At 36.0% G+C, this 27,812-nt stretch overlaps 1 protein-coding gene across 3 annotated transcripts in view; it reads left to right on the top strand.

Moving 5' to 3' along the window:
• The window catches only part of Cadm2 (cell adhesion molecule 2), a 949,182-nt gene that overhangs the window by 622,431 nt on the left and 298,939 nt on the right, over nt 1-27,812 (top strand). For 2 of the 3 annotated variants that reach the window (XM_021208891.1, XM_029544253.1), the window contains exon 2: nt 20,537-20,563. The exons of the other annotated variant lie outside the window; for it this stretch is intronic. In XM_021208891.1, coding sequence (XP_021064550.1) covers nt 20,537-20,563 — 27 coding nt within the window. The remainder of the gene's footprint in view (nt 1-20,536; nt 20,564-27,812) is intronic. 3 annotated transcript variants of the gene reach the window in all.

Raw genomic sequence — 27,812 nt, 5'->3', positions numbered from 1 at the left:
TTGAGTCTTAAAATGAACTCCTACATCATTTCTGACATTCCATGTATGATATGAATCTGAATGTCATTAACAACTTTCTAAGCTGTATCTTCTAATATGAACAAATCAATCAGGTTTGTATAACGCTTACACTCAGGACATGCCCCCTTGCAATATTACCCTGTTCTCTTTAAGGAACAAATATTTCCAGAAAGTTTCTGCTTCTGTGCAATGAGGATAGGAAAGAGATCATATTTGCATAAATTAATTTTAAGCTAAGGCATAGCCTCCATTTTAAAGACTGATAGCCTATATATTGTGTATGTTCTTTAAAATTGATCACGTTAATGTAAATTTCAGGTAGACTTAGTAACAGGATGTTAAATCCTTTCAGTTTGCCACATGCTAGGTCATTAAAATTCCTTGTGGTTTATATATTTATTACATATTTTAATACTAGTATATTCTTTCTCTCTCATCTATTATAATATAAAGATTATTGTGAGTTATAAGCTTATTATTTACCAAAGTATTATTGATTCATAAGAATTCTCACAATTTTCCAGGTTTACATTTTTGTGTTCTATAAAATATACAGCATGTGATAGCCAAAGTGCCCAGTAAATTGTAAATAATCTTTTCAAAATATTACATATAATTTTAGAAACATCTGCAATACATTTTATGTTGATTTTCCTGAAATATTTTTATAGAAAATTCAATGAGTCATCATGATCACATTTTAAGTTAGATATTTCAACATGAATTTGCTTTCATGGACATCTTATTGTCATTATTCTTTATTAGGGTACAGATTTCTGACTGTGGGGAGTGGCTTCTGCCACTTCCACATCATAACACTGATGATAGTGGAGCCTGATCATTTCTGTCAAAGATTATGTTAACATGTTTTTTTCTCCTACAAATTCATTTTCCATTCATTCAACTAACCATTCATTTGTTTGCTCTTTCATAATCTGCCAGAGAATGAATCTATGCAGAGATTCCAAGTAGTGTGTGTGTATATATATAATATTTATTTGTGTAATAAAATTCTATGAAGTTATAGACACTAACAATGTTAATGAACGTTAAATTGTTGTGATGTATGTACAACATTAAAATAATCCAGTCACTTTCCCTCATTTAATCATATTTGCACTAAGTACTGTTACTTGCTTAGTAACATTAAATCAAATGATCTGTGAATATATGTTAAACAATACATGGAAAGTGTTAATAAGTATAAATGGATATCAGGATTTGTTATGTTTCCTTGCTATTAACTATAAGCTCTGTGATCTGGGGACTTGTACATTGACAGTATAGTGGTAAGTAGGTATTTACACAGGTCTTGCTTCCCTGATGGTAGAAATAGAATGGAGAGGAAGATGTGGAATAGGTGACAAGCATGTTATTAAATTTGAATTAGTGACCTATTCCATTATTGGAATACTTCTAGATCCCTTTTAATTATTTTGTAATATTTCAACTGATATGCATGAGTTTGCGTTTTATGTTTTAATACCTATACAGTAGAGAGAGATGGAGAAATGGAAAGCTTTATCTATCTATCTATCTATCTATCTATCTATCTATCTATCTATCTATCTATCTATCTATCTATCTATTGTGCTGCAATAGTCACTGATCTAAGAGAATATGTATTGATGAATAATTCACTTTGTATTGAGAAATCCCTATTTACCCCCTTCATTTTATCATTTTCCCAGTTATGCACACTTAAGATAAAAAATAATATCATTTCTGGGTGAATTAGACACACTAGTCTCATTGATCAAGTCTTATAATTAAAAAGGTTAATTAAATCTAACTTATTTTTAAGTGAGAGTGATTTGTCTGCATCTATGTGTGTAAATGATGTGTATACTCAGTCCACAAAGACATCAAAAGAAGGTATTGATGTCAGATACTATGTGTTGGGAGTTATGAATGATTATGAATCACTCCTGAATGCTTGAAATCAAACCGAGTCCTCTGCAAGAACATCAAGGACTCTTAACCACTAAGACATTTCTGTAGCTTTTCCTGCAGAAGTTATATAACTAAAAATGAAGAGATTTGGAACAACTGTTTCATTGGATTTCAGATCATGCATGCTGGAAGTTTATTCAGGCCGCTTTTTCATAATTCTGATTAACTTGAACCCAATAGACGTTACATATTAATATTCAGTTGGTGCAAGGATGGTATATACAGTTTAAGGAAATTTCATTCATGAATGACAGGCATGCTGCATGTTCAGTAGTGTGAACTTGCTAGGTAGTTAAAAGGAGAATGTGAGGTATAAGCTCTGGGGAAAGCTTCCTGGGGTTCCAGAGCAGAACTGTGTGGTATTTTTAGCCTTTGGGCATTGTGTGACATTTTCTGTCTTCTATTGTCTGACAGAAGAAGTCTTACACAAAGGAATGTACACACATCTAGCAATAATAGTGCACAGAATTTATGGCTGTGTTCTAGAACCAGCACACATGATAACTACAAATGGTATCTCAGTTTATGCCATTATTATATAAATCCTGTCTGCCCAAAGTATTTTGTACCATTTTCTTTTGAAGTCTTTATGTCAGTTCCTTACTTAGTTCAGCTGGAATAATGAGACTGAGGACACATTTGTTTCTGAATTCATTTTCTTTGTGTGTAATGCTATCCTTCAAACTTCCTTCATTTGTTTAACAGATCAAAAGACAATATGTATTGACTCTCTGCTCTTAGACATGCTTAAAACCAGGCTTAAGTGCAAAGCTCTGGGTTGCCTTCTTTGTTTGCCTTTGTTTGTTTGTTTGTTTGTTTGTTTTGAAAATTTTCTCTAGCAATCCAGTCATCCCTTACTTTATCTTTTCTTTGTTCCCTACCATCTTCACACACAACTCTTTTTTATAGTCAAAAAATAACTAATAACCTTTCTGAATAATGTTTTGTTCTGTGTTTTATTTTTTTAAATTAATTTCTTATATTTATGCCAATACTCCTTTGGGCTACTCTTCATCCCCTTTTTCTCACTTACACTTCCCACATCTGTCTGATATATGATTAAAAATAAGCTTATAGAATATTACTAAACATGGAAAGGAATTCATAAAAACTCCTACCTTAGCATTAGTAACCTGATCAGCTGCAAGTACATTTTCAAAATGTTTGTTTAGTTTTCATTTGAGCCATGCTAACGTATTATTTTTCTGTAACTTGTTTTTCACTTATAAGATTAAATACAAGATGCAAAGATGGAACAGTAAGTAAAATTATTAGCATTCTAGCACAAGGCCCTGACATGAATCCCCAAGGCTCATGTAAAGCTGGATATAGTAGCACATATGTATTTCAAGCTACACTATACAGATGGGAAACAGAGACAGACAAGTCCCCAAGTTCAAGTCCCAAGTACCCAAAGATACTTAGGAGAAAACAAAACACTTTTACTTAAAACAGATGAAGCCAGTGACCCTCTGACCTCCACATGACACCCTGAATACACGTGCATATGTGTGTGTGTCGCCAGAGAGAGAGCGAGAGACAAAGAGAGAGAAAGAGAGAGAGATTTTTTAAAAATTATTAATGAAATACAGTCCTTAATTTTTCCATACATTTCCATTGTTTATGTGTTTTTGATATACAACATGCACACAAAATTATCTCTTAATTACAAACATGTAGGACCTTCATATATATGTTTTTGAACTTTGCATGTTGAGCCATTTAACTAGATCTTGTTTTCATGACCACTCTCCTGCCATTTGTGAGCATAGCTTATTGAATATTTGTTAACAGTTTGAAAAGTCTTGTATGTGACCCCTAACAATTCCCAGTCAAAAAGTCCTAACAAGAATTGAGCCAATAAGCCAGGAGTGGTAGCACATGCCTTTAATCCCAGCACTTGGGAGGTAGAGGCAGGAGAATTTCTGAGTTCGAGGCCAGCCTGGTCTACAGAGTGAGTTCCAGGACAGCCAGGGCTACACAGAGAAACCCTGTATCAAAGAAATTAATAATAATAATAATAATAATAATAATAATAATAATAATAGAGTCAATAGAATATAATTCAAATAGAAACATTCTCCCCTCACAATTAATTCTTTATTAATTCTAATTAATATCTTCTCATTCATATATATTTTTCATTGTGGCACAAACCCAGATAGTGTCTAGGGGATATGTACATGACCTAGTTCTCTAACCTCATATTTGTTTCTCAGAAGTGCTAGTCCATGTATCCTCCTACAAATAAGCTCCTCTTGGTCATTCTATTTTCTGCAGTAAATCTAATAATATGATTATAGTTGCACAGATAATCTTCTATCTCAGGGTTTTATTCATTTCTGATTCACAGTGTCTATTATTAAACCCAGCTGTTGATGTTTTTGAACAAACTGATTTCTGAATTAACTCTATATTGTGTTCTATAATAACCCTACTTCAGTATTACCATGGGTTGCTCCCAATTTACTTTTAGATAATTAAAGCCTCTCTTTATTTCTATCCAAGATGTCTGTTTTATTTCCCTGAACACAAGGATGTGATTTCATTCATGTTCCTCCAGGGGTCTAAAGTTGATAATCATTTCTCTGCATCTGCCCTCATAGTGTATTCTTGCAATATACATGCCTATACCCTCACCCTTCAGCTTCTTCTCATTAGCATTCACTTTCCTACTGATGGATTATGTTTTTGCCACAAGCCTTTCCTTGTTGTTTTCCTATAAAGTCAGTCCCTATGCATGAGAATTGTCCAAACCTCCCTAGCAAATTATATATTTTCCTAATACTGACTTGTTTACAATGATTTGTTACATATGAATGCATCTGCTTCAGAACTGATGACATCTATAACTATAACATATAAAAACCAGATATATTTCACAGTACCTAAGAAAGCAATTTACAAGTTGTTGAAGAAAGAGAAGAAATCTAGGTCATCAAGCAATATCTATGTTTACTTACATATATTTTATTTTCATAAATATGTATATATAAATATTTTCATAAATATATATGTAAATATTTTCATAAATATATATTGTGAATTTTAAAAATAAAAACATTCAAAATGTTTAGATTATTTATATTATTTAATATACTCTAATGTAGATTTATTTTAGATTCACATAGTTACCTATGCTCATACATATGTGTCTGAATGGATATAAGAATTCACTTCAAACTATCATTTATTAGTTTATTTTAGCTTACATAGAATTTGTGTTTATAGTGACACACTATATGATTTCTTTCCAAATGCCTACCTCCAAAGAGTAAAATCAGATATAAATTTTTGAAATATTTGTGAAAATTCTAGGATTCTGTTTCTTAAGTAGAACTGATTTGCTTCAAAGGATCCAGCTCAAGGTGAGGTCCAAGGCCTGACACTATTACTGAGGCTATGGAGCATTCATGAAGAATATCATGACTGTCTTCTGAAACACCCAAGGAGCTGTAGGATACAGATGTTTGTACCCAACCAATGGACAGAAGCAGCTGAACCCTGTTCTTGAATTAGGGAAATCATGAAGAAGCTGAGGAGAAGGCGATCCTGAAGGAGGACCAGCAGTCTCAATTAATCTGAACCCTTGAGATCTTTCTTAAAGACTGAACCACCAAACAGGCAGTGCACACCAGCTGATAGGAAGCCACCAACACACATACAGTAGAGGACTGCCTGGTCTGTGTTCATTCAGAGATGATGCACCTAACCCTCAAGAGACTGGAAGCCCCAGGGAGTTTAGAGGTTAGTGGGGTAGGGGGCAAGGACATCAGGGGGGTGAGTAAAAGGTATGGAATATGGAACAGTCAGAGGGTGGATAGGGGAGGGGGCAAGAATAAAATATGGAGTGTAAATAAATAATTTTTTTAAATAAATAAATAAATAAATAAATAAATAAATAATTTCTCCAAATCTAATACATTTCTAAAAGATTATATGAAGTAATATAAACAACTATCCTTGAAATGTTGAACCATACTTATGATTTATTATGAAAACACGCTATGGAAAACAGTTGTCATAGACAGATAATTTTTATGAAACGTAATTCATTATCTGTTTCAGGTTGTTTGTTTTTGATGCCTTTTTTTAAATTATTATTTTAACCAAGATGTAACAAATATAAAGAAAAATAGTCTCATGGGAAGGCTGTACATTTTGAGAATGTCTATGAATTTCATCCTACAGTGATGGATGCACAGTGTTACTACTTGGCGATGCACAGTGTTACCCAGCCCAGTATAGTCTACTACAATCTTCAGCATGCAAGCATGCATTCTATAACATAGCATCCTTAAAAAATATAGCAAATATGATTTGCTATTCCAAAGTATAAGGTTGCTATTTTCTCTTCAATCTTTCTTGAAGGAGGCATCTTGAAGAATTAGATTCTTGGTAAATTCAGACTTTTTTTCCCCTCACCTGCCAGTTCATCCTCACATGTTCACTATATCAGAAGCATCTTTAGTACTTTCCCCTTCTGAGTATGTGTAATGTATTTTGATTCCCAAGCATCGAAAGAACACTAGATAATCTCTTAAAATTTCAGGTCTCCTTTCATCAGCTGGAAGGCTAAGACCTCCGGAGAAGTGTCTCTCTGCCTTTACAGTTTCAAGCAGCTAAGGAATATGAGTTCCTGGAAAAGAATTTGGGTGTTGGCATTTCCTATCTTGATGTTTTAATGTCAGGTACCGAAGTGCCAAACATGTCTTTTGCTAGAAGCATCTAAACTATAGAATATAAGGGAAAAAAATGTAGACGCAAATAATAAACTTAGCTTTTATAGCCTTCATCAAAATATTTCTTAGTCAAAATGTAAACTATAGTGTTTGTTTCCATGAAAGCACAAACATAACCAAAACCAAAAAAAACCAAAAAAAACCTGCTGAACTAAATAAACCTGTTTATGTTAAGGCTGCTTGTGGACGTTGTACATCGTGGTGCGCACTAGGCTCCGCACCACGATGTACAACGTCCACAAGCAGGGTTACCTCACTAAGGATGATATCCTCCAAATACATCCATTTGCCCAAGAATTTCATAAATTCATTGTTTTTTATGGCTGAGTAGTACTCCATTGTGTAAATGTACCACAGTTTCTGTATCCATTCCTCTATTGAGGGACATCTGGGTTCTTTCCAGCTTCTGGCTATTATAAATAAGGCTGCTATGAACATAGTGGAGCATGTGTCCTTATTACCAGTTGGAAGATCTTCTGGGTATATGCCCAGAAGAGGTATAGCAGGATCCTCCGGTAGTACTATGTCTAATTTTCTGAGGAACCGCCAGACTGATTTCCAGAGTGGTTGAACAAGCTTGCAACCCCACCAGCAATGGAGGAGTGTTCCTATTTCTCCACAACCTCGCCAAGTAAACTTGCAGTTAATTTTTTTAAAAAAAATATCAATTTGGTTCTTGTTGTCGTTTATTAATGTTTAATACAGCTCATGCATCCTCAGAATTCTAAATGCTGTTATCAATTTAATTTCAGTCAAGGAGAACTAAAGCATCAGTTTTAAAAATCTGTTCATGGTCTTTAGTAATAAAAGATATTTCTAAAGCCCAAGGCTCTTAAGAGGTGTGTGTCAGTTTCCCCATGTATTTTAGTTTCTAAAGTCTCCAGAGCAGCCCCTTCTTGACTCTCACTGTGCCAGAGTAGAAATTAAATTGGTGAGTTAACAGGCACGTGTTCTTAACTGGGCATTCACAACCCTGTTTCCAAACCTGATTTGCAGTTTACATTTGAAACAAAAGTCATGTTTGACCATTTCTCTGAGCACTGAAATAGGTTAAAGTGTTTTCTGTGCTCTTCTGTAAATGTCAGTGAAAAATGTCAACTTTGAACCGCGGCACAATGTTTGTTTGTGTGTTTTGTTGCTGTACACACGAGACTCTCCTTTTAGCGTATTTCTCCCTAAGAGGCAGCGCTTTGTTAATACGGCGGTGTACAATTTTCTGACAAGCGCTGAACCTATGTGAACAAAAAAATGGTTCTTATTTATGATGTGTCAAATTACTGTTCTGAGAGTAGACCTTTTAGGTTGCATCCAGCCTTTAATTTGACTGAATTTAAATGGCATAAAATGCCTTTTATTTGGGCCTCGGCTGGCATATTATATATCTCATTTCAATGAAAAACATTCACATGCAAATATGGTTTGTTTGGAGTGAGGACAAATTCAACTATCATGACTGATGAAGGCTTTTGATCGCAGTTCTACAAACGGAAACCTTGAAAAAGGAGAGGCTATTTGGACAGGCATCTGCAAGCCCATGAATTATTTACTCCACATTATTCATAAATCTCTTTGAAGAGGAGGTCTTATGAGGTTTTAAGGAGGCAAAATCATAGTTGTGTTGCCAACTTCAGTGTGTGCTCTAAGTACTGCCTACACGGGGAGCACTTGCTTTCAATGCTAAGTCCTTGTCAGCCTGGGAAGTGCGTCCTATGCCTGTGCCAGCAAGTCCATCCAGGAGCTCCTAGGAACTTGAATCATGTTTCCCATCTACTTCGGGTTTCTTCTTTCAGAGTGCACTGGTCTGCATGGCAAAGTTAAATAGGACAGCTTAGGGCGAGGATCCACAGGCAGACTGTAACTAGAGAATAAGCAGCTACCACTCCAACTTTATAGCAGAGTGAATAAAGAGATGCTGTCACGCCTCCATCCCCAGAATGCTCCCTCTTACCCTGCCTTTGTACTAGAGCTTAAGTTCAAAAAGATTCCTCTTACCCATTATTTCCAATGGGCATTGCCATTCTCAGGAATGGATTTTCCAAAGTGCAAGTCCCTACTGGTCACACTGATCTAGTTTTACTCTCGATTTACATGGTTGTGAATTTGGTTACTTTTTTTTTTTTTAGCTAATAAATTTCTGATAATGGGACCAATGTTAACGGACAGATCTGTGGCTCCAGATACATAGGTTGCAGAAGATGACCTTGTCTGACATCAATGGGAGGGGAGGCCTTGGTCCTGTGGAGGTTTGATGCCCCAGCATAGAGGGATGCTGGAGAGGTGGGGCGGGATTGTGAGCACCCTCAAGGGGAAGGGGGAGAGGATGGATGGGATGGCGGGGTTATGGAGAGGTAACAGGAAGGGATATATCATTTGAGATGTAAAGGAATGGTTAATTAAAACAATAAAAAAATAAAACAACAAAAAGAATCTACAAACACATTCTTCTCACATTTCACAGTGCATGTCACTCTCTCAATTTGTGCCCCTTGCTTAGAAATATGTTTTGTAATGTGTACAGTACAGACAAATAGCTATTAATTTCAGAATCGTTTCTGCATTTCCACCTTTGACCCACTGTGGAAAGTTCACCACTAGATTTCTACGAACACTCTTCTTGTACACAAGTTTTGTAATGTCTTTTGGTTGGCATAGTGGGTGTCTCGGGCTCAGACCTGGTTTTCAATGAGTGGGTGGAGTGTTCATTTATAATTTGTTCACTTGAACCTCTAAGCAATAGTCTAAGCCTTAAAATTAATGAGCAGTTGCAGTCTATGCTGATGAGTTGCTCTTCCTGCCATCCAGTTTCAACTGTGCGGTATTAGATAATCAATGCTGAGAAGGATGTTAGACAAGATAATCTTTAGCAATAACTTGTAGTTCCAGGTTTCCCTGATTTTCTGAAATGATCCCAGATGGAATTTTAGACTTAACATAAAATTCAAATGCAAGCAACCTATTTAAGTTCAGGCACAGTTTGACTATTTAAAATTTTTGAGAATTTATTTTGTCTTCTTTCCCTCCATATACAATGTTTCGGAAAACTATTGAGATTTCACATGTATTTAATTTATATGCATAACGTGGCTTATGAAATTATGGAGAATAGTATTGGGGCCAAAATTTTCCTGCTGCTAGATATATTGTTGATCCATAAGTCCGATGAAATAGAATGTGGCTGCCAGAAAACAATGGTTATGTGTGAAAGGCGTTCCCTGTTGCAAGAAATACTAAAACTGACAGCAAGTTCCCGCGCTTGACCCAACTACTCTCTGCCCCAGCAGGCTGACAGGATGTGCACTGGTGGGCAATGGCTGAACTTTTTTTATTTCGTGAAAACTCTGACTTAGAGGTCCAAAATCTCTCCACCCAGCTCACTAAGTTCTCACAAAGGGTAACTACCATGCCAGCCCCAAGCTTCAAAACCCCCCACAGCCTTTGTGGTGCACATAAGGCAAACCCACGCTTTGCCAGCAGTACCTTTCTCTCTGGAACCCAGGCGAGCAGCCACGTGAAAGAAAACACAACACAAACTTAGTTCAGAAACAATGGTATCTCAGTCTTTGAGCACAACAACTAAAATCCTAATCTTGTAACCCTTATTAAATCTTAATCAGCTGGTGGCGAATCCTGATGGAACCGCCACTGAAATCGGGAGACCCTAGTAATTACATTTTGTCCTCACACTATCCCCCATCCAAAAAGGACCCTCTCACTCTCCTGCTTCCTCTCCTCCCTCCAGTGTCCAAACTGGAAGTCTCACCTACTTGCTCAGTGATTGACTCCTTTATTTATTCATTAGTGGATGGTTCACAAGAAGTCACCTGAGTAAGATGCTCATTCCTCATTTGCAACCCCTCCCAAGAGAGTAAAATTAGCATCAAAATACAAGCAACCCAGGACTATCCACAACAGTTCCCTTTCTTAGAACATCATTTAAGGTTTAAGATTCTGTGGATCTCTTATCAGTGTAATGCTAGTAGTAGATTTTTCTTAGTAGCTCTACAGCCTCAATTTCTCCATATATAGTTTGGAATCAGTAATTTCTGAACTCAGTGTTTCTATGAATCCTTATATATTAATTCATAGGCATGAAATCTTTAAAAAAGAAGCAATAAATTACCCGTTTACCTGTAAATTTGTTAACCTAATCTTATACACTCTAGGATATGAAAATTATCTATGAAGGCAGCTTGTTTATTTTAAGAATTCATTTTCTGTTTGATTAGTGAAATCACCAGTTATTCTGACCGTGTTATCATTTGAATTCAGATTCTAGATCATGCAGGGTTATCATCACATAATAGCCAGAGAAAAATAGAGAAAAACATATTATTATTAGCATGTTTCTATTTACAGACTCATTCCCAAAGTAGAATGGAACAGCTTAATGGTAGCAGGGGGGGGGGGGAGGAGTATAACAATGAATTATAGCCTTTACCTTTCTGTAATTTATGAGAATGTGAATTATTCATATATAAGATTTATCTGAAAATTTTTCTCTACTGTAAACTTAAGCTCTATATTCTATATGTTGTGTTACATAAAAATGGATATAATAGTTTTATTAACCAAAACTATTATGGAAGTGTCTTACGGAACAGCAGGAAATAATCCTCTCACCTGTGTGCAGCAGTAAGAGGCCATGGAAATGTAAGAAGAGACAATTTGTCTGTATATAATTTACTTGCGCTGATCAAATAATGTCTTGTCCCTTTCTTTAGTGATGTAAGTCCATTGTAAATACCTCTTTAACTTTGATCACAAGTTATCTGAATATTATATAAACACACAGTTCATGACATTGGTTCTCAAGAGGAATCATGGTTGCTTTGTTCATAATTGTTTTTGTAGTACATTTATTCCAGATAATTTGTACCACTCTTGAGACCAAAAAGCTCCTATTTCAACTTCACAAATATCTTACTTCAAGATATTTGTAACCTTATTTGCTTCCATATGTAAATGCTAGGGCCTTTTTAATTACATTATAATCATGCTATTTGTAATTACAAGAGCTTTTGCTGTTTCTGCAACCTCCTGTGTGTTCTGTAATGAAGTTGTAATAATGGACACTATTCGAAATAACTTCTCCCAAAAGATATTCATTCTGGGTTAGTGATAAAATTCTGAAGAAATTTCCTACAAAACTGGTATACAGGAATTTAGTTTTGTCAAATAGCTTTTCTGAAAGGAAATTCCGAAGGCTGTTCTCCATTTTATTTCTGTGTGACCCAATTAATGTCCCCTGTTGGCTTTTTACCAACCAAGGATAGATGTTTGTAAGCTCTTTCAATCCAGATATTTACAGTAACAATATAATGATCCACATAAAGATAATAGTCATAAAATCCTGTGAATTCCCAATTATATTAATTATTTAAGATAACCAACATGATGTTTGACATGGGAATTTACATCATTTTTGCCTTTAATTTATTTGTATATCTTTTAACATATCACTTCTATACCAGTTGAAAAATTATTTCACATAGCTGGAGGACAAATCTCTAGTATATTTGCCTAATATTTTTATTTGCTTTGAAATCCAATCATGTTACCTTCATTGTATCATTATATCATATACTATGTTTCATAGAGAAGATGAAGATATAGGGAATCCCTAAGGGCCTAACATATTATATTTCTAATAAATGTTGTCAATATCTATTATAAAAAAATTACATACCCTAAAATAATGTTACAAGAAGTATTATGTTAAATTGATTTAAGCACAATAATTCCTACTTACAGAGTATTATGCAACATATTTAGCTACAATGTAGCTGATAACAAGAGTGTTATATATCATTACCAACTACATCAGCATAAAATCAGGGCTTAAGTAGGAAGTATAAGAACACAGGGAAGATGATACCACTGAGGTACTCTACAGGATAATTTCCCAGTAGAACAAAATATCCATAGCTCAGTAGTTAGCTGTTTATAACTGAGTTAGTCATGTGATTTCTTTGCCTGTCACTTACTAAGCATTCAAATAATACCATACATCTGTGCTATTAAACCTTAGTTATATTGCATTGCAACAGAAAAAACAAACAAACAAACAAAAAAACACCTTGATTTAATAGTCTGGAAAATGATTCGATTTTGAAGTCGCTTTTTAAGTGAAATTTTCATTTGCATTCTAGAAAGGAATAATAATAAAATGTGGTGGAGGTAAGAGCTCTGTGGATTAGGTAATCTTAGTAAATATTCAGTTACCTGTGTCCCCTGTTCCTGGACTATTTTTATTGTGGTTGCTTCAGTTTCAGGGGATCATGACCCTAATTAGAGAAACGACAGAACTCAACTGAGTAGCTGTGGCTCTTGGATAATAGTCTGGATGTCACCTTTGATCTTGCTCAGTCTCTTCCTTGGGAAGAACTGCCATAGAGCACGGGAAACAGTCGAATATGTGTTTATACATGGAGGACTTTGACTTTGCCTGCTAAAATGATTACCTTTTGGTATCCTGGGGTTTAAGGAGGTTACCTGAAACCACATCGAGGCAGATTAAACAGAATCCTTTTACTTATTCCTAGGTATGTACTTCTGTGGCACAGACTCTGCAGAATTAACTCATTATCTAGTAATTACGAGTTAAGGACCATTGACTTTGCATTTCTTGCATGACTGTTTACTGAACAGAACTGGCCCATTCAGTACTTGGTTCTCAGCTTCATAGCTCTTTCATTCTAGTTGAACTTACTCCAAATCAAATACCACTCCTAAGAGCCCATTGGATAACTCTTTTTCTTCTATGCATCTATTTTTTTATTAGAAACATGGCTTTTTTTGTAACCAAACTTTTCTCATAGACTTCATTGTGCTGATGCTGTACGCTTCAACATAAGATTCAGATAGATATCTCAAGCGTCTATGATAATATTTGTCAAACACACATTTGCCATAGAACACACTGATTCTCTAACCGAAAATCATTGTCACTACTAAAACACAGTATGGAAATCCTTTCATGGCACCTAGTTATCAGTATTATAATACAAGCTCTGAAAGCTCATCTGTGCATAAAGTTGTTGAAATAGGCAACTTATATCTAGACACGTGAACATTCATGATGAGGATATTTATATCATATGGTTACTTATCAGTCTCCCTTGGCTTAAAGTGTAACCTGTAACCAGTAAATGACACCCACTCTCAACTAGAGAACTAGAGAACAAGAGAACTCTAGTAGCATAAAGCTTGTTCGACCATATTCAGACCCTATGATAACTGTGTCCCAGTGAAGACTGTAAACCAGAAAAATGTGACATAAACTATGGGTTTTTGTTTTTACTGATGTGAAAACTTGTGTTCATAGTGACAATAAATATTAAATTTTTAAATGCAATTGTTCCACATGCTTAGAGTAAGGGGCCACACAGGTAATCTCTAAACATTTTCTACATTTTGTGAATACTTCATTCCTCCTTAGAATAAGGAACAAAATACCCATGAAAGGATATAGGTACAGAGACAAAATTTAGAGCTAAGATGAAAGGATGGACTGTCCAGAGACTACCCCAACCGGGGATCCATCCCATCATCAGCCATCAAACCCAGGTACTAATGCACATGCCAGCAAGATTCTGCTGAAGGGACCCTGATATAGTGGCCTCTTGTGAGGATATGCCAGTGCTGAGCAAACACAGAAGTGGATGCTCACAGTCAGCTATTGGATGGAACACAGGGCCCCCAATGGAGGAGCTAGAAAAAGTACCCAAGGAGCTGAAGGGGGCTGCAACCCTGTAGGTGGACCAACAATATGAACTAACCAGTACCCCCTGAGCTCGTGTCTCTAGCTGCATATGTAGCAGAAGATTGCCTAATCAGCCATCATTGAGAAGAGAGGCCCCTTGGTCTTGCAAATGTTATATGACCCAGCACAGGGGAATTCCAGGGCCAAGAAGTGGGAGTGGGTGGATAGGGGAGCAGGGGCGGGGGGAGGGTATAGGGAACTTTCGGGATAGCATTTGAAATGTAAATAAATCAAATATCTAATAAAAAAATCAACAGTGGAAAAAAAAAACTGTCTACGATTACAGAATGTTGGTTTTCTAATTCTATTACTTCCCTTGTACATTTTTGTTAAAGTAGCTTTTTAATTCTCATTAAATATTCAGTTTCTTGGGGTTATAACTCGTACAGTATATATTTCTTCATAAAACAAATTTGACATAATTTAATACACTTTCTTTGTAAAAATATTATTGTTAAGAAAGACAAAATATTGAATGAGTAAGTCTAACATTTTATTTTCCTAAAATGATAAGGAATACACATTTTACAACCCTGACCACTGTCCTTCTAAATATGTATGCTTCACCTTTAATATGAATTTAATTGAGTAAGTAATTGATTGTACAGCCAGGCAGTGGTGGTTCGCGCCTTCAATCCCAGCACTTGGGAAGCAGAGGCAGGCAGATTTCTGAGTTCGAGGCCAGCCTGGTCTATAGAGAAAGTTCCAGGACATCCAGGGCAACACAGAGAAACCCTGTCTCAGGGGAAAAAAATGATTGCATAGAAAAAGAGAAAATAGTGAAATTTATTAAAGTATTGTTATTTTATATCTTAAGATTCTAATACATGTTAGAAAGACAATTTTAGTATTCAGAGTACAGCTATTTAAGGAAGAAGTCATTTTAATGAAAGTACTACATTTAATGTGAGTAGTGTAGAAAATTATTTTATGTTAGATGAGAAGGAAGACATACAGCAAAAGAAGGAAGAGAAAGGTGGCTACCTAGTACACTTAGGATTTTAATATGTTGCGAGAGTTTGGTATTCACTTTTGGAGGGCATAAATTACATGCAGTAGTACTTCCTTTTCTCAAATCTGTACTTCTCTTCTTTCTTATAATTTTCATATCTTCAAAACAGTGTCTTGCTATGTTTGTAAGAGCAGATTCATGGCACGCCTAACCCTCTTGAGCACAGAGAGAAGCAGGCATAAGAGATAAGTAGGACAGACAAGTACGCTAGGCACCACTATGTTTTACCGTAGTTTCTTTCCATTTGTTTTTAATAAAAGTGACTGGCTGTAGATTAAAAGTAGTGAATTGCATCATAAAAACATTGTGACTGAGTGGGTTTAAAATGTATCCGATGGGAGAAGAGTGGGGGCTATACATGAATGAGCTGGAGGGGTTAAGGACACCAAAAGAAGACCTACCTACAGAGTCAAATAACCTGGGCACAAAGGAGCTCACAGAGACTGAACTAGCAACCAAAGAGCATGCATGGCCTTGACCTAGGCATCCTACACATTGGTAGCAGATATGCAAATTTGTCTTCATGTGGGACCCCCTACATGAGAGCAGGGACTCTCTTTGACTCTATTGAGTCCCATTGGATCCCCTTCCCCTACCTGGACTGACTGGTTAGGCCTCAGCAGAAGAGTCCATGTGGGGACGAGAAGTCCCAAGATGAGGTGGTACCCAAGGAGGGATGTGCTTCGACTTCTATGAGGAGAAGGGGGGGGGGGCAGTGGAGGAAGATTTGTAAGGGCAGGACTGGGAAGAATGGAGAAAATGCCAGGCTGCAATCAGGATTTAAAGTGAATAAAAAGAAATATACTATTGAGAAAAAATTTTACCTGAGAGTCCATGTGGAGTTTTACTTGTGAATTTGCGATTAAAAAATTTATGGCAGAGCCAGAAACATTTCTTTTCTCTCTTCTCACAGTTTTGTTGTGCTTTGGAAATTCCATTCTTATTGTGTTTCTCTGAGAGCTAATGTCACTATTATCATTGTTTTTTTAAAAAAAAAAATCTGGTGGGTGTATCATAAAACAGTATTTCTAAATATCATATTGCAAAGAATTTACCAATAGCAGGGCTTTTTATTTAATTATTGTCAATATGGCTATATTGGGGTTGGGGAACATCTAACATAAGGAATATTAATAGATTGAGTAAATATGTCTCCTTTCGTACTGTAAAGCCTAACTTCAGCACTTCATTTTTAATAAACAATTCTCTGTGTATTTAAACATGGAAGGAAGAATTTAAAATGCAAGACAGAAGCTATCAAAATGTTTCAATAACACACTCATTAGACAAAAGTAGAAGGATCACCAGTTCTTTGCCAACAGCTCCTAATGAGTAGTACTCATACTAGTCTCACTTACTTAGTGTTACCTTAACAATTTCAACAGTTCATCTCAGTATATCACTGAATCAGTTAATATTATCCATACATTATTAGTAAAATATGACATCAAATGAGAATAACATAACTGAAATAATACAATAAATACAGTTATGCATTCCATGTATAAAGACGCAGAATTTTCCCTTTCTGTCTACTCCTTCGTTCATAGCATGTTAATAGTCCTGAAATATCTTTTGAGTGATCTGTTTTAGAACCATCATTTCTTTAAGTAATCACTAGATAATACCTTTTCCAAGGAACTAACAAAGCACTTCTTTCAATGGGAATAATAAACCCAATTGATAATACAATGACTTACTATTTACTTTTGGATTACTGTAAGTTGGAAGACATAGCCTCCCCAATAAGTGATAACTTCTCTAAATAATTTTTTCTGGACTCATATTTAAAGCTATTTTGTTCCTACTACTTTTAAAATTCTACACATGTTTTCATGGTATAACTTGAATTTACAAATAGAGCATACATAGTCTTATATAAAAATTACTGTGAAGCACAGCATTGGTACAGTTATAACTTGCTACTTTCTTGTAGAAGCGAGGAACTTCCATGGCATATCTAAAACTTTTCTCTGGTCAAAACACCTTTAATTCTTTCTTTTCATTTTAACTATGCACAACTAAAATTGCATTTTAAGGTAATTTCCGTCTCTTTTTGGGTGGTGTACAACGTGCACTTTACAATTGACTTATAATTGGACTGTGCTGACAGTGGAAAATCTTACAAGTATTGAACATGACATTTATGACAGTATTGCTGTCATCTTGGCTTCTTTTATTGAAAATGCAGAGAATTATAATTGGGCTAACAAGCCTGGTTGCCTGGCCTCTTTCCAGTTATACAAACCAGGCTGGTCTAGTATTAGCTGCCTGAACACCCATCGAAACAGACATTTGCTTTCCTATCTACTTTATTTCAGTATTTTCCCAAGAAACTAAGAAATAAATCCTCTCTGCCTTTTATAAGGCTTATTTTCTTGATTTTAGTAAAATTGTTTTTATAACAAAAGACCAATTACTATTATGAAGTAGATGCTATTTTCTCAATAATTTGTGTGTTTAGGATAACAATTAATTAACTAATTAATTATTGTTATTATTATTTTGGTTTTTCGAAGACAGGGTTTCTCTGTGTAGCCCTGGCTGTCCTGAAACTCACTCTGTAGACCAGGCTGGCCTCGAACTCAGAAATCCGCCTGCCTCTGCCTCCCAAGTGCTGGGATTAAAGGCGTGAGCCACCACTGCCTGGATAACAATTTATTTGAATTCAAGCCAAAGCGATGAATTTGAGTTTAAAGTAAAAATTCTATGTTCTCATAAACAAATTGATTTATTGGATTGTTCTGTTTGAAAGCTTGGCAAAACTTTAGCAAACATAAAATAGCATAATTTTAAATATAAAATAAGCTACAAGAAGATGATAATATTCCATATTGTAATTCTAACATTCATTAAAATTCAACCAAGGAGTTAAAATTCAGTTAGCTATTGAAAAGCAAATAATAACCTTTCTAGAAGCCAGACCTGAGAGGCTCTACCCAGCAGCTGATAGAAACAGATGTAGAAACCCACAGACACACACTAGTAAGAGAGCTAGGAAAATCTTGTGGAAGAGTAGGGATAAGATTGAGGAACCTGGAAAGAATAGGGATTCTGTAAGAAGACAAACAGAGTCGAGTAACTTGGGCCCTTGGGGGCTCCGAGATATGGAACCACCAACCAAAGAGCATACAAGGCTGGACCCTCTGCCCTGCACATACAGCTCGGTCTTCATGTGGGTCCCAAACAACTCTAGAGAGAGCTTACCCTGAGTCTGATACCTGCCTGTGGATCCTAATTCTCCTAACTGAGCTGTCTTGTCTTGGTAGAAGATGTACCAAGTCCTGTGATGACTTGGTATTCTAGAGTGGGTTGGTAACCAGGGGGAACCTTTCCTTCCCAGATGTGAAGAGGCAAGGGGAGGGAGAAGCGGCCAAGTGAGGAGCTGATGTAAAATAAATATGTATATTAACAAGAGGAAAGAAAATGAAATGCTAGCAGTGCTAACTTTCCATATTCAAATTTACCTTTGCTAGTTATTTTTTTGTATGACAATAAACCTAGAAATTTGTCCTATGCGAGTAAAGTTGCCATATGTATCTCCTCTGTAGTGTCTAAAACTTAAAATTCAGTACAGGTCCATCCCCTCAACTGGAGACTGTGTAGTTCCAAACCAGAGAAAGGAATACTTCTTTAATCAAAAGCAAAAACTCGCCCGTCCTCTTTAAATATCCATTTCTGATTCACATCTCATCAGCTAAAGGAATGGAATTTTCAAATTACAGTTATTCAGACTACCGGCTGCCCAGTTGATTGCCCTAGATGAATCACGCAAGGCGGATTGACCTTTGAAGTAGAGTGCATACTATCAGGTTAACTCATACATGAGTCCCTTCATGGTAATGGAACACAAATTTTAACGTCGAAATGAAAATATAGTTTCATTATTTCCCCACTTCTCTTCCCCTCCTACCACCTCCCATGAGCCCTGCTCACTGACCTCCACCTCAAATGCATGGCCTCTTTCTCATTAATTGTAACTTTTAAACACACACACACACACACACACACACACACACACACACACACACACACACACACACGTGAGCTTTGTCTGTTTAATGTTACTTATAGGCATAAAATCTCAGGATGAACGCTATTACTGAACAACCAATTAGGAGTGTGTGGACTTCATTCCTCATCCCTATTTTTCCTACCCTTAGTAGTCCTTAGTTATCCATAGATCTTTTCTCTGGCTATGGCCGTATGTGATTTCCCCTCCCATTTTAGCATGCCTATATTATTATACTTGTTCAGGTTTCTTTAGGCAGCCATATTGCAGAATTATCATCTATGAAGCTCCCAGTCATTAATGGATACTCCCTCTTCTGACTTCATATTGTCCCCTCTTCTGAAATGTTTCCTGAACCTTAATACAGTTGTACTGTAGACTTAAGAACTGAGGTTAAATGCCCTATACTCAGTCATCTCGACATTGTGACATTATTGTTCTCTGTAATGATGTCTGTCTGTTGCAAAGTTAAGTTTCTGAAATCACATATTCTGAGAATAAAGGAACAAATTGTGTTCTTGAGGCATGGTTATTAATAAGGCAATTAGTGCTGTATAAATTTAAGTTTCCATATTTACAGGACATGGGCAAGAAACCAAAGTGTTCTGGAATCTGTTCAGTATATGACTGGAGTAAGGGAAGTGCTCAAATTACACACTCTTGTGAATTACACTTGATGAGTAGAGTGCATGTTGATAAATAGTACTAACAATGTTTAAGCCATTTATGCATATTCTATAGAATGATTATTAAATTAAAATATGGCATTAAGAAAAGTATAGAGAAATTTGATCCCTAAAAGAAATTTGGTGACTTATACTTAAAATTTCCACTAGGCTCCTTTTTTATTCCGTTTTTTTTCCTCAAGAATCCTATACTAACAACATATAACAATCAAGTCTCTTTTTCATATTATATAGTATTTAACAAATTTAACTTATGGTATAAGAATATCTTTGATTTTTCTACTTGAGGTCTGTCTCACATCTAATGTGTCTCTTTCTTCTTCTTGTGCAACCTTTCCCTGGTACCAGCGGCTGCTTCAAAAAGTAAAGTCAAAGGTGAGGTTTAGTTCTTTCTGCATGGTGTGTGATGTTTCTGTTTTTGCTCAGTGTTCTATTGTCTTTTGGATGATGGAATCACTTCTATTTCTGGTATGGTTGGTCTGTTTTTATACACTCCTCCAAATATAAATAAATGTCTTATTTAAAGTTTTAGTTTCTCATGCATGTCTGTGTTCGCATGATTGTTAGAGTGTATCTCTTTTGCACATTCTTTTATGGATTAAAGTGCCTTAGTTAGGTTACATTTGATAACTTTTGGGGTTTCTGGTAAATTTAAGAAACGGATAAAATATACCAAAAAGTAACATTTATAGAATTTTGAAAAAGTTGCATGCCTTCATAGAATTATGTGAAAATCAAATATTCTTAAAAAAAATGTAGTATTAACTCTGGGATTATATTTACAAGTTTTCTTTCATTTTATAGGTGAATTATGTTTGTATCTAAGATATATATGAGATACAGTGTTGTTGGTGAGATACATTTAGTCAATACCTAAAAGGTTTTGGCTTAATATTTTTAAGCATCAAACAGTTTGAAAGAACCCAAATATGTATGACAGAGTAATCCATAATATCTAAAATGCTTTGTGGGCTAGAATATTGCTCCAGAGCACAGTGCTTTACTAACAGGCACAAAGCTCTTCACCCAATTCCAAGTGTGAATGCACACAGCACAAAAACAAAACAAAACAAACAAACCCCCATTATTTTCTTTTATGCTGGCTCTAGTTTATTTAAACTTTCCATCCAGATTCTAGTTCTCTAGTTTTACAGTTAGGTGTAACATCATTAAAAATTCTTTCCTCTGTCTTAGGTCAAGTGAGTTTAGTAACTATTTTTCTGAAGACTCATTCATTTATAGAATCCTATAGATATAAAGACGAAAGGCAAACAAACCATTGTATCGTATCTCTTCAAGCTTTATCCTACCTTTTTGTCCCAATAAATATGGTAAAGGAAATAATGGTGTTACTCACATGATTTTCTGGCAGGTCTATGAATAACAACAACACACCAGACATTCATAATCAAATAAAATAAATGCTTATGAGTTTATGTTTATATATTTATAAGCATTGTGCATTTACATAAGAGAAGGGTACAAAGTGTGCTTTTAAGAATGAGTAATTAAGGCATTTTATAGTAGTTTGTAACTTGAAAAGTAGAGAATATAATTTTAAGTAGCATTGATTACTGATGAAAGGATTGGTATTATCTCAGGATTCTAGGACCCAAGGCACTGAAGGGGTTTGCAGTCCCATAGGAGAAACAACAATATGAACCAATCAGTAACCCCAGAGTTCCCAGGACTAAACCACCAACCGAAGGGTATACAAGGAGGGACCCATGGCTCCAGCCTCATATGTAGCAAAGGATGACCTTGTGGGTCATTAATGAGAGGAGAGGCCCTTGGTCTTGTGAATGCTCGATGCCCCATTGTAGGGGAATCCCAGGACAGGGGGGCAGGAGTGGGTGGGTTAATGGCAGGGGGATGGAATGGGGGGGTTTCAGAGGGGAAATGGGGAAAGGGAATGAAATTTGAAATGTAAATAAAGAAAATATCTAAAAAAGCAGGCCTCTCCTCATCTTGAATAGAAGGCAGCAGCAGAAAAAAAAAAAAAAAAAAAAAGAGTTCAAGTGTGGGGAGAAACGGGGAGAAGTACAGAGGGTCAGGAATTTGAATGGAGATGTATATCAGTGGGGCATGGGGAGCCAGGGTTAGCCACTAGAAAGTCCCGGATGCCAGGGTAGCAAGAAGTCCCAGGACCCAACTGGAATGACATCAGCTGAAATACCCAATAAAGGGGAGATAGAACCTGTAGAGACCATATCCAGTGGTTAGGCATGGCCCCAAGTTGAGGGATGGGGTCACCCACCCATCTCAAAAATATTAACCCAGAATTGCTCTTATCTAAAGGAAACACAAAGACAAAGAGTAAAGCAAAGCCTGAAGGAAAGGCCATCCAGAGACTGCCCAACCCAGGGATCCATTCTGTATGCAGCCACCAAACCCAGACACTATTGTTGATGCCAACAAGTGCTTGCTGACAGGAGCCTGGTATAGCTGTCTCCTGAGAGGCTCTGCCAGAGTCTGACTAATACAGATGTGGATGCTCTCGGCCAACCATCAGATTGAGGATGGGGACCCCAATGGAGGAGTTGCAGGAAGGACTGAAGGAGCTAAAGGGGTTTCCAACCCTATAGGATGAAGAACAATATCAATGAACCAGACCCTCTCTCCCCCCAGAGCTCTCAGGGACAAAACCATCAACCAAAGAGTACACATGGAGGGACCCATGCCTCCAGCCTCATATGTAACAGAGGACTGCCTTATCTGGCACCAGTGGGAGAAGAGGCCCTTGGTCCTATGGAGGCTCAATGTCCCAATGTAGGGGAATGCTAGGGCAGTAAGGCAGGAGTGGGTGGGGGAATGGGGGAGCACCCTCATAGAAACAGGGGGGAGAGGTGATGGGATAGGTGTTTCAGGAGGGGAAACCAGGAAGGAAGAAGCATTTGAAATGTAAATTAAGTAGGCAATTTTTAAAAATGAGCAAAAAATAAAGTTGCTCTCTCTTGAACTGAAAGGTGGCTTTGTCCAACTCCACCTAGGCTAGGTGGTATATGACACTGTCACTGCAGGTGCTCGGAAGAAGCATCTCACTTATGAAGAAAAGAAAAGAAAATAGAGGATCAGGGAGAAGGGAAAAGGAACAGGGAGAAAGGTCAAGGGTATTTGTCCAGGTTGAGGGACAGAGGACTGCCTCTGGATAGAGAGGAGATGGATGTGATGACAGGAAAAATTATAGATTATAGAGGTAAAGGGGGAAAATCCATGTTAGGATGAGGTGTGTAATTTTAATTGGGCACGTTCATTAGGGTAGCCAAGTGGAGCTAGCTTTAAGAATGCAATTTAAATGGTTTGTCACAAGGAAGAGAGCATGGGAGAGATCAACAAGGCCTGAAAGATATATGTCTCCTCCTGGAGCTGGCTAGGGTCCCTTCAGAGGTGATGAGACCTTGAACAGCATGGATCATGAAATGGTTCTGGAAGATGGACAAGATATTCACAGACAATAGAATGTAGACACTAAATGTTAGGGTGATAAAAGTTATGGAAGTAGGAATGAGAATAGGATATTTTAGTACAGGGAAAACTTATTTTGAATTACACATTGTATGATTAAGAAAATACAGGAACAAAAATTTGAAGGGAACAAAATAAGAAGTTGAATAATCAGGGACAATCATTGCTCCATTACATTACCAAAAAATATCCTGTAGTACTAATCACTGCTATGATGATAAATAATTGAAAGCTTAGACATAAGAGAGGAAACCCATGGGTGAGAAACATGTCTGTACATCACATTACACACTTGCTGCCGTTTCGTAGTGCAGGCACATTTCTGTGCATAGTTTAATGGTTTATCTTCCTTCTTTTTCACTGTTCTGCACTGACCATTTTGTTTCCATCCCCTCCCTCAGCTTCTGTTCAATTCTGCATGGAACTTGTATAAAGTTTACACTGTGCCCATAGTTGCAGGTACAAGGTGTTAGAAATAGCAAAACTGATCATTTTGAGAAAGAACTATAGTTTAGTGATAGAAATTTATTTCTAGCCATTGTTTAAGAAAGATGTACATTTTGCTTACATTAATGCTTTACATATCACATTATATTAAAATTTCACAGACAAATGGAAATGGAAATACTGCCAACACCTAATTTCTCTTCCTGATTTTACCACTCACAATCATCCATTTTGATCCTAGGGAGGGGAAAAAACCCTCTAAATCAGAAATACTGATAACAGGAAGAAGAAGAATTTTTTTTTTTAAAGTATGAAATATTTGTCCTCAGAGTGGACTCTTAAGCACATTCTCAATCTATGCAGCATGCTAGCTGGATACATTTTGGCCCAGTTGTTACACATTTGGCATGGATTGCACATATGCTGATATCTTCAAAATGGACAAGATAGGCCTCACTCCTGCAACACATCAACAGCACACTCTGGAAGCACATATCTGTTTTGAGTCCTGAGGATTTTCTCATACCAGAAGGTGGAAGGGGAGCATGGGCAACAGGTCAGTGACTGCTGATAGTCTGATTTCAGAATGCCACAGTAGCAGCCTGTAACAAAGAAGCTCCTTCTTCAGCAATTCAACTCTACAGTGATTATAAATAAATCTCTTAATAGTTTTCTGGACAATGCCAGCATTTATTTAAATAGATATATGTCAATTTCTTATTGATGGCAACTAAATGGTATTTGTGGCATTTTTATCATACATTTTCCCATCCATTCACTATCCTTTTTAACTGTGTTGTTTCACATGCAAGTACACATTTTTAATATTTTCTGTCTTTTGTGCTATTTGCTATTAAAATACACTAAGTTATGTAAAAAAGAAAGACATACATTAATGAAAATACCTGACAAAACTGCTCTAAAAAGGTAGACATGCTTGAGGACAGCCACACCAAACTTTCCTCTGTCCTAAAGCATACAAATACATATCTGTGCACATATTCACATGGGCACAAATTAGAACACACACATGCACACTTAGGAACATGTATAAAAACTGAAATATACAGACACAGAGGAAGAGAAGAGAGAGAATGAGAACAAACATAGAACTGTAATCAGGTAATAAAGGGGCAAATTACAAGACTAAAGAGAGAAAACGATCCAGTAACTCAGTTCTTTTTACTTTCCATAGTGATATTTTTTTTGTGTGTGTTGATTTAGTAAGAAAAGTCTAAGAAAAGACAAAAGATCAAAGCAGGAAGTTCCAAAGTCAGAGTCTGGGAGAACATGAATGACTTTATGTCCTGTGTCCTAATGCATTTCTGAAGCTATATTTCATTCCTGTGTTGGGGATGGATATGACTTTTTCTATTTAAGGTTTTCAGAATGGTTTCTCTTGTTTACATTCATAGCTGCCAATTAATATAATTACTGTCTTTAAAGTACCTTAAATTAGTGTTCTCTTTTCTGATATCTCTTCTCCATGTTTAATATTGAAAACTATCATTTTATTTTATCTTGCAAAACAGAATTTTCCATATGTCCCAAAAACAGCAGTGTCTGCCTACTTTCCCAATTTTAAATGATTTAAAACAACTTTCACTTCCCCTCCCCTATAGCTCTCATAGACACTTAGTTATCAAATTGTCCTGATTCTGTCCCCACAGTAGCTTTCATGTGAATCTCTCGTCTTCAAAACATTCATTCCTCTGAGCTTGCCTGGAGTTGTTTTTAACTAGTTTCCTGCTTCATTCTCAACACAGTGTAGTCTACTCTGCATTTGTATATCATACTGAATTTTAAATGTGATCATCATTGCTGTACTACTGAGGAGGATGGAACAAAACAGTACCCTGGCGTACTTTTGAGATGTTTTTGTGTAAAATTATTTTCACCCTATTATTGAGTTAGAGAATTATACTAAATTTACCTTAAATTAATATTCTTTCATAATTTTACAATTTTTAATTATCTTAATTTAGCAGAAATATTTTTTAGTCTTCAATCTTAATTTTTTCTTCTATTCAAAATTGGTCAGCCATTTATGCCATGCCATTTCTAGAATATCTGTGTTTGGTATCTTGATTCTTAGCATCACACTACCATTATAAAATGCTAAGCTGAAAGTTAGCCTAATTATTCTGAATTTGAATAAGAATTAAAAGATGAAGCAGAGTTCTTAACTACCTACTTTGAAGCACTTATGGTTTAGCTGAGAGGAAGCACCAATATTTTATTTTGTGTTTTAAGGGGATTTCAGAGGTTAAGACATTCATTTTCAAAGCAATCATAGATCGAATCCTGTTTTTACAATGTACAAGATGTGGTGACCTGGAATTTGTTCTAAGGTTTTGTAATAGTCATTTACAAAAACTATCTTGGTTCATCTAATAAAAGGGGTTAACACTGATGATTATGGTACCATTCAATACATTTTACTTACTTATATTATTACTATCACCACTCTTTTTTCCTGGAACTCACTTTGCAGACCAGGCTGGTCTACAAACTCAGAGGCCTGCCTCTGCCTCCCAAGTGCTGGGATTAAAGGCATGTGCCACCACGCCCGGCTTACTATCACCACTCTTTATCTCTGTATGAAACAAGCAAATGTGAAAACACAGTTGAAGACATGCTTTAAAAAATATTTCCTTTGAGTATCAGTTGAATTTCATTGTCATGGTGAATTGTTATGATAACTATAAATAAAGATGAGTACAAAACATATAAGGTAATAAATATTACAACTAATAATTTTAACTCAAAGAAAAGTTAATTATTAAGAAAGTTTTATAGAGTGATTTATATAACACCTAAATTATAGAATTAAATTCTTTTCATTATCATTTGAGGGAAAATATCAAGGAAGAACTTAATCGGGAGAAAAATGCTTCCCTAATTCTACAGAAGGTATGCTTAATTTTCAATAAAATGAACCCTTAGACAGTTTCAAAATCTTCACCATAAATGACTAATCAATAATAAGCAATGTTTGAAGCTCATGATTATTTACCTTTTATAAGGCTGGGCTAGAGGAGCAAATGAAGAAAATAAATTCACATAAATGAACACTAAGTTTCTGGAAGTTGTATTCACTAAGGACTCTGGGCGGAAGACACTGAAGTGGCATTTTCTACAAGGGTGTTTGCCTCATCTACATTCCAGCTCCTCTTACTCCTCTAAAATAGTTATTAAATACTATACTACACGCAGTGAGGAAATGATTTCTACAACGATATAATTTGTTACTGATATAAATTATTTCATCATTTAGAAACCCAAAATAATAATTACAAGAACTAATCCTTTCTGGATCATATATGGGTTTTCCACTAAACATTTTATATATTTTAACTAGGTCAACACTACAAAACCTACTGAGATGGATGGATTCTTCTTTGTAAACTGTGAAAATAAAAGCAAGGATTTAAGACACTTTTTAAAGGACACAATAGATTGAGGCAGTACAAAGATGCCAAACAGTGATATGCTAACTGTAGACTTCCAACTCTAATTGGCTAAAACTTCTAATAAGAAAATGCTAAATATCACTCAAGTTTTCCTAAATATTACTTAATATTCATATACGTCTATATTTACCCAGATAGAAGTACACTTGAAAGTGATGATGGATTTTCTAGCACAGTACCCTAAATGGGACAGTTGCAGAGAATATGTTCTTCATGTAGAGTCTGCTATTGTTGTTAAT

The sequence above is a fragment of the Mus pahari genome, chromosome 12 (assembly GCF_900095145.1).
Source record: "Mus pahari chromosome 12, PAHARI_EIJ_v1.1, whole genome shotgun sequence".
Lineage (NCBI taxonomy): Eukaryota > Metazoa > Chordata > Mammalia > Rodentia > Muridae > Mus > Mus pahari.
Note: the sequence above shows the minus strand (reverse complement) of the source record. Positions and strands in the feature narration are given on the sequence as shown.